The following is an 8,547-nucleotide window of genomic DNA, read 5'->3' as shown; positions in this document are numbered from 1 at the left end:
TAAGCGCTGGATGTAGAACTATTTAAATACATTAATTATTTTATTTTGTATTTATCACATGTAGATTTGCTCTTACTTTTTACCCAGTGTGTACTTTGGCCACGTCTGTCCCTTTACCTCCGTACTTCTGTTCCATTTTCTTGCAGGCTTTGCTCACTAAATGCCGCTCTTGGAGATACTGAGGAGGAGCCGATGGGCTGTTTTATTTTGTTGTCCGCCTCCCCCTTCTAGACTGGGAGCCCGTTGTTGGGTAGCGAACGTCTCTATACGTTGCTGACTTGTAATTCCCAAGCGCTTACTACAGTGCTCTGCACAGAGTAAGCACTCAATAAATACGATTGAATGAATGAACCCCGAACAGGTATTCGAGCCCGCTGTGGGCTGGCTTTGAGAGTTCCTCCCTGTGGGCCTGGTGTGTCCCCTTGGATTTTTTTTAATGACATTTATTAAGCGCTTACTATGTGCAAAGCACTGTACTAAGCTCTGGGGAGTTTACAAGGTGATCAGATTGTCCCACGTGGGGCTCACAGTCTTAATCCCCAGTCACACAGCTGACAGTTGGCAGAGCCGGGATTTGAGCCCATGACCTCTGACTCCAAAGCCCGCGCTCTTTCCACTGAGCCACACTGCTTCTCTAATCAGGAAATCAGGGATTTCCGACCCTGATCCTGATGCTGGCGCGGTGAGACTGCCCGTCGAGGTGGAGGTGGAGGGTCCATGGTCCCTTGGGAACCCAGGGTCCCCCGGGCCTGCGGGGCTCAGCCCCCTCCTTGCCCCACCTCAGTCCCAGCCTCGGTCTCCCCCCGAGCCCCTACCTCGCTGTCCCCAATCCCCCAGTCTTGTTTTTCCCCAATTCCCCAGCCCCTGCACCTCGGCCCCCCAGCCCCCCAGCCTCCCCTTCTCCCCGGGCCTGTGCCCGTCGGGCTGCAGGGAGCAGTGCCCTTTCCCCGAAGGCCGCGGTGGGGCCCCTGCGGAGAGAAGACCCCGGACCCCCCACCACCACCAGCCCCCAGCCCTTCCTTCTCTACCCGTCGGGGGGGAAGCAGGGGGGAGGGCCCCGAGGGCTTATCTCCCCCTCCCCTCCCCTCCCCTCCTCTGCTTTCCCCTCCACTCCCCTGTCCTCCCCTCCCTTCGCCTGCCCTCCCCTGCTCTCTCCTCCCCTGCTCTCTCCTGCACTCCTCTCTCCTCCCCTGCCCTCCCCCTCCTCCCCTGCCCTCTCCTCTTCTCCCCTGCCCTTCCCTCCCCTCCCCTCTTCTGCCTTGCTGTCCTCTGCCCTCTCCTGCCCTACCCTCTCCTCCCCTCTCCTCCCCTGCCCTCCCATCTCCTCCCCTGCCCTCTCCTCTCCTCCCCTGCCCTCTCCTCTCCTCCCCTGCCCTCCCATCTCCTCCCCTGCCCTCTCCTCTCTCCCCTGCCCTCCCATCTCCTCCCCTGCCCTCTCCTCTCCTCCCCTGCCCTCCCCTCTCCTCCACTGCCCTTGCCTCTCCTCCCCTGCCCTCCCCTCTCCTCCCCTGCCCGCCCCTCTCCTCCCCTGCCCTCTCCTCTCCTGCCCTCTCCTCTCCTGCCCTCCCCTCTCCTCCCCTGCCCTCTCCTGCCCTCCCCTCTCCTCCCCTGCCCTCTCCTGCCCTCTCCTCTCCTCCCCTCTCCTCCCCTGCCCTCTCCTCCCCATGCCCTGCCCTCTCCTCCCCATGCCCTGCCCTCTCCTCCCCTGCCCTCCCCTCCACCGCCCTCCCCTGCCCTCTCCCTCTCCCCTGCCCTCCTCTCCCCTCCCTTGCCCTGCCCTGCCCTGCCGTGCCCTGCCCTCTCCCCGCCTGGCCGAGTCCCCCGCCAAAACATTTGGAGGGGCGAAGGGGGCCTCCCCCCCTGTGCCCCCTGTGCCCCCCGTGCCCCCTCCCCGGGCGCCCCCTCCCCCGGCGGCCCCTCCCCCGGCTCGTGCTGGGCGCGCAGGGGGGCGGAGACCCCGCAGTCCCCACCGGCAGCAGCGGCGGCGGCGGCGGCAGCTGCAGGAGGAGGAGGAGGAGGAGGAGGGGGAAGGAGAGGAGGGAGGAAGGGGAGGAGGAGCAGCAGCAGCAGTAGGAGGAGGAGGCGGCTGCCGTGGGCGCAGGCTCCGGGAGCCGCAGCAGCCGGGCGGGCGGGCGTTAGGGAGGCCGGTCCCCATCCCCGTGTGTCCCCCGGCCGGTCCATCGCCACGTCCATCCATCCCGTGTCCCTCCTCGGGCGGGGCCGGTCCCGATCCCCCCCCCCCCGTCCCGTCCCCTCCCCCGGCCGGCGGGGTCCCGGCGGGATGCGGGTGTGGGGCGGTGGGCGGCAGGTGGCTTCCCGCGCGGCCCCCCGCTGAGCCGGGCCCGGGGCTTCCCCCCCCGCCACCCCCATTTCCCCGGACCATGGGGGCCTCCGGGGCTCTGTGGGGCCTCGTGCTCTGCGCCGTGGCGGCCGCCCAGCACCGACTCTCCTCGCCAGGTAAGGCTTTGCCCGGGACCCTCCGGGGCCGGGGCCGGGGCCGGACGGGGGCCGACCCCGGGGGACAGGGACCCCCGACGGCCCGGGACCCCCGACGGCCCGGGACCCCCGACGGCCAGGGACCCCCAGGGGTCAGGGGCGGCCTGGACGGACCCCGAGGGTCAGGGACTGTGAGCCCACTGTTGGGTAGGGACTGTCTCTATATGTTGCCAACTTGTACTGCCCAAGCGCTTAGTACAGTGCTCTGCACACAGTAAGCGCTCAATAAATACGATTGATTGATTGATTGATTGGACGGATCCCCAGGTGTCAGGAGCGTCCTGGACGGACCCCCAAGGTTCAGGGGCGGCCTGGACGGGCCCCCAGGGGTCAGGGGCGGCCTGGACGGACCCCCAGGGGTCAGGGACAGCCTGGACGGACCCCCAAGGGTCCCCCCGCAGGCTCAGCCTCAGGAGGAAAATCGCTGCTCCGCCTGGGCACCAACTTGCTCGGAAACTCAGCTCTGCTCCGTGTGTGTTTGCGTGCCCGTGTGCGTGTTTGTGTCTATCTGCCTGGGTATGCATGCGTGTGTGTCTGTGTGTTCCTGTGCGTGTGTGTACCGATCTGCGTAGGTGTGCATTCTCGTGTGTGTGTGTGTTTGTGTGTGCATGGATACCCGGTGGGGATGGTGTGTGTTATTTGTTTGCGTGGATGGCTAGGTACGTGCTGTCTCACTTTGTGGATTCCCTGTACGGTCGTTATGCTGGTTTGCCATCGCGCACGGAGCCGGAGCCTGAGCTTCGAGGGTGTCCGGCCCTCCTCAGCACCTCCGGCGGGAAACCTGTCCCTCCTCCCCACCCCTTCGGGCCTCTTTCCCCTAACACCCTGCTTTGGCCGCGGTGGAGGTGCCGCTTCCCTTCTGTGCGTGACCTTGCTCAAGTCGCTTAACTTCTCTGGGCCTCGGTTTCCTCATCTGTAGAGTGGGGGTTAAATATCTGCTCTCCATTCTTAGACTGGCAGGAACAACCTGATTGTACCATATCTCTCCAGTGCTCAGCCCGTAGTAAGCGCTTTATTATTATTATTATTATTACGATGATGATGATGCGTCCCTAGCATCGTCCTATAGCTATAATTCTATCGATTCTAACAGTTTTGACACCTGTCTACATGTTTTGTTTCGTTGTCTTTCTCCCCCTTCTAGACTAGCCCGTTGTTGGGTAGGGACCGTCTCTATATGTTGCCGACTTATACTTCCCAAAGCCCTTAGTACAGTGCTCTGCGCACAGTAAGCGCTCAATAAATACGATTGAATGAATGAATTAATCCTCCTCCCGCGGGCTGAGTGAATCCCGGCTCCCGGAGCCACCAGGGATGCGAATCTCCTTTCAGCACCGCAGACAGGTCCCCGCCCTCCTTCCCTGAACGCTCCGCTCCGTATCCCGGGGAATCAATCAATCATTCGTATTTATTGAGCGCTTACTGTGTGCAGAGCACTGTACTAAGCGCTTGGGAAGTACAAGTTGGCAACATATAGAGACAGTCCCTACCCAACAGTGGGCTCACAGTCTAAAAGATGATGGAATGATGGAGCGAGGTCCCAGATTCCAAGCCCCCCGCTGGCACCGACGGGAAAATCTTTGAGCCGATTGGAAAAGGCGCAGGATGTGTTTATGATTCTTCCCTGATGGCTCTTTAAAACCGTCAGCTCCCCCTCCCCAGTCCCCCTCAACGCTTCCCTGCAGTAACAATCCCACCCTCTCCCCTCAACCCAGGGGGATGTTGAACATCACCTCCTGAGGCTGGGGAGAGACCCCCATTCCCCGATAGGGCCGCAGATCCAGACAAGTCCCCTCCTTCTGTGGGGGAGTTTCGCCCTACTGAAAACTAGACCAAATGCAGCAAGATGCCAGTTTCAGTCACGGAGCTGGACACGCTTTGAGCACCGGATTGGTGACGATAATCCTGTCTCCGGTATTATGCTCAGTTTCAGGGCTCTCCCAAACCACTCACTTCTTTAAGTTCAGATGGTGTATTTAAAGGCACACCTGAAAGTTAATTTGGGTTAGACAGTAAGCTGTTGTGGTCAGGGAACACATCTACAAAATCTCTTGTATTCTCCTAAGCACTTACTACAGGGTGCTGAACACAGTAAGTGCTCAATAAATACCACTCACTGAGAGCAGGGATTCACACAGGTTATTGGAAACAGCACACCTTGTTTGGAAGCAGCACAAGCTGACACTAACGGCTCATTCGAAAGAATGTGCCTGGAATGTGCATCTTAATAAATGATTATAGTCTACTCTTTGGACCATTAGAGATACTCGGTGTCTACTTCAGTTCAACATATCGATTCCCAGATTCTAAGTAACCCTGTAGAATATATTAAAGCAACCAGGCTGATATTTCAAATTGCCCCATGCCAAATTCGTCAGAGAGTGGCATGACATGTCATGTTCCCAAAGGGAGAGTTGGATCTAACGTATGTCTTTTTGCTAACCCAGAGGAGTGATTAGTTGAACTGGATAGTCTTCTACTATTTTTAGAGGTAACTGACATAGGTTTCTGCAGACTATCTAAGCAGTCTGGGGGACCTAGGAGAGGAAGACGGATGAAACAATTAAGAAATAGAACATGAGAAGAGGGAGAGACAAAAGAGAGAAATGTGAGGAAAGCGTCATCAAAATGGAGAAGAGGGAGAAGGAACCAAATATGGGAGGAGAGAAGGCAGAGAGCAGGAAGATTCCAATACAATGTGCACGTCTTATCTGTTTTTCAGAAAAATTCACTGAGTTTCCCCGGAATGTTACTGCAAATGAGGGCCAGAATGTGGAGATGTCATGCGCCTTCCAGAGTGGCTCCACCTCCGTCTACTTGGAGATCCAGTGGTGGTTCTTGAGGGCAGCTGAGAGCCAGGAGCCTGGACCAGAGGTGATGGGCATGCAGATGCAGCATTCCGTCCCTGCTCTATCTCCTCCTTTCAGTTTAGAAGTCTGAGTTGCGTGGAGGGTTGGAGAGGGTTACCTGCGATGGCCAAGCCTGCAAAGAGGTGTCCCAGACAGACTGCCACCCTTACCCCTCTTCTCTGGGATCTCCCAGAGCCCTGGCCTGATTCACTGTCACTCTTCATCTTGGAGAAGTATAATGGAGCTGGAATGGGTCACCAATGCTTCCCCTAACACCACCTCCAGTTTCCTCTGCTTCCAAGTGTGGGAATGGTTCCCTCCAACACCCCCCCCCTTCCCACCCCGGTGGGAGAGGGGGCATCTGTGCTCCCTAAGCCCTGCTCTCTTCCAGCGTTCATCATACCCAGGACCCCACAAGCTAGGCCTAGAGATGGCATCTTTTCTTCATTCTTCCTCACAGGGAAACACTGAGTCAACACACAACATATCCTCTCCCCCCTCTCACAAAACATCTGCTCCTTCCACCCCACTGTCTCAAAAGAATACACACCACATAGGCACATTCAAGCATGGATTCACTGTTACAGAACAAATACTGTTTGTTCCGTAAAAGATGAGTAAAATGTTGCAGCACATAAAGATTCATATAGTGTTTTGGTTTGCAAAACATCACAGATAGGTATATTGTTGTACACACACATACACTAGGACACCACACACATCCATACACTATGGCAGCATGCATACATGCATACACACACACACACACACAGATGCGGCACATTAAATAGAAACTCTGCAAACCTACTTGATAGTGGGCAAAGTTTCCCCAAAACAGTTTAGATTTGGAAAGGTGCCTCTTTTTGTCTCAGCCCCTTATTTTTCTTCCCTATGTAATTCACATATACAGTTTAGAAACCATGCTTCAGAAAGCATGGAATGAAACCTTGACACCACTGTGGGTCAGGATATAGGCTTCCATTAGCTCCCCCATCCCCTTTCAGCTCTCTATTTTCCCCAAACTCATAATTTCTCCCTATCCAGACTTGGGCACCTTTGAGGTGTCAGGGAAATTGTGGGAAGGGTTGGGGAGAGATCGCCTTGATATAGAATGAAACTGCCTCTGCTTCTCCTTTCTCCTCTGCAGGAAATGCTGCCGACAATGTCAGCATTAGATGCTAGAATTTTCTGTCATGTAGGTGGCTGCAAACAACCAGAGGGCAATCTGTCACAGCTCTGGAGAGCTACTGAGTGTAGCCCAGGGCAGGGGCTGGGGCAGGACCGGGAGCGGGGTTGGGTTATGCAGGGTTGGTCTAGGGCTGGGATCTGTGCCAGGGCGCCTCTCCAAGTCCAGCAGCCTGATCTTGCCTGACCTGGGCTGGGCAGTGTGAGTGTGAAACTGTGAGTCATTGACACCAGCATGGAATCGGTTAGCAGTAAATAGGAACGTTTTCCCACAGGTGGAACTGTTGCCAGAAAGAGACCTGGACAGTGATGGGACAAAGATAAGTGTAAGTTTTCCCCCCTCCAAAGGTTAGGGACATTCACCTCTATTCATTGTCAGTCCCTTGATTTGCATTAATTAGCATCTATCCCCCTACTTACCCCTCCTTCCCCCAGCATGGGACAGATGCGCGGAATGATGATTGCTCTCTTCCCTTTTGAACATTCTCTGTTTTCAGAAAAGGTGGGTGTGGGGAAGCAGAGCGAGGAGAGAAAGGGTGGAAGGGAGAGAGGATAAAGAGTATTGGTGAAGAAGAGAAACACTGAAAGAGATTGCCTAGAATATGTTGCAAGTGCAGATGTCCCACCAGGTTGGCTCAAAAAATCCTCCCTCTCCTACCCTCCAATTTTAATATTCTTCATATTTTGTATCCTGGAGCAAATAATACTTTACTAAAAACAATTAGACATTTAGTTTTTTTTGTCGTTCCAGAATACTTGAAATTCAAATGTGAATACTAAAACTGAACTAAAATAACATTTTCATCTTCTGGGCTCTAAAGGACAGAGCATGTTTCATATACATTTTCCAGCAGCCACTTATAAATGAAGAAACATAGGGAAGTTGGTGGTCATACGAAGGCATTAAAGTACTAAGACTACTCAAAAATAATTGATAAGAAAGATTACATTTGAAGATGAGATGAGATGAGATGAGAAAAGTCATTTTGGAGGGAACATCAACAAGAATTTGATTAGATTTAATAATTTGATAAAATGACACAGATGTTTCAGATGACACTGATGATCCTAGAAAAAAAAAGAACATACACTTTTTCCAGTTTTAGAATTAAGGTGCTTTATCATATGGAAAAATAAGCAAGTACTTGTCTCAACAGTTGTGTTAAAATTATAGTTGTATTAAAGCAAGCATATACGGTTCCTGCTTTTGAATCGTTAAGGGTTAAATTTTAAAAAATCAACTATGAATGTGGATCTGCGCATTCCAAGCCTATGAATTTATAATAAATTCTATGAACATGTTCCCAAATTGAATTTGGAAATTACATAATTTAGATTTTTTTTTCAACAGTTAATAATTGTGGAATTTATTTAGTGCTTGCATGTGTCTAGCACCATAGTAAGCATCAAGTTAGGTTCAAAATAATCGGATCAGACACAGTTTCTGCCTCATTTGGGGCATTAAGTGAAGAGAGTTGGCATTTTTTCCCCATTTTACAAATCAGAAAACTGAGGCACAGAGGAGTTAAGTGACTGAGGCACAGACAGTGAGCAGAGTGCCCCGGTGGACACAGCACTGGTCAGGAAATCAGAAGGACCTGGGTTCTAATCCTGGCTCTGCCAGGTGTCTGCTGCATGACCTTGGGCTAGTCACTCAACTTCTCTGTGCCTCAGTTACCTCACCAACAAAACAGGGATTAAGACTGTCAGCCTCATTTGGGACATGGACTGTCTCCAACCTGATTAGCTTGTATCTACACCATCGCTTAGCAGTGCCTCGCACATAGTAAGCACTGAACAAATACCATAAAAAGTGGTTAACAGATTACATTGCCATGAAACTCTATGCCTTAGTCTTTAAAGATATTTATAGATTTGAATATAATGATTTCCTGAAGAGATAAAAGCATGCTTTCTCTTGGAAATTGGAAGATTTGTTGGGCAGTTGAAAGACGTGGCTAATTTCCTCCACGGCTAGATGTCCGCAATGAACAGTGTATCAGAAGCATTGTTACCC

At 53.2% G+C, this 8,547-nt stretch overlaps 1 protein-coding gene across 1 annotated transcript in view; it reads left to right on the top strand.

Annotated features, from left to right (window-relative positions):
- The first annotated feature begins 2,162 nt into the window (after nt 1–2,162).
- VSTM2A (V-set and transmembrane domain containing 2A) overlaps nt 2,163–8,547 on the top strand; it is a 38,348-nt gene continuing 31,963 nt past the window's right edge. Inside the window, exons 1-3 of the mRNA XM_038766416.1 lie at nt 2,163–2,457; nt 5,219–5,370; nt 6,806–6,856. Coding sequence (XP_038622344.1) covers nt 2,382–2,457; nt 5,219–5,370; nt 6,806–6,856 — 279 coding nt within the window. The 5' untranslated portion in view covers nt 2,163–2,381. The remainder of the gene's footprint in view (nt 2,458–5,218; nt 5,371–6,805; nt 6,857–8,547) is intronic.

The sequence above is a fragment of the Tachyglossus aculeatus genome, chromosome 25 (assembly GCF_015852505.1).
Source record: "Tachyglossus aculeatus isolate mTacAcu1 chromosome 25, mTacAcu1.pri, whole genome shotgun sequence".
Classification (NCBI taxonomy): Eukaryota; Metazoa; Chordata; class Mammalia; order Monotremata; family Tachyglossidae; genus Tachyglossus; species Tachyglossus aculeatus.
Note: the sequence above shows the minus strand (reverse complement) of the source record. Positions and strands in the feature narration are given on the sequence as shown.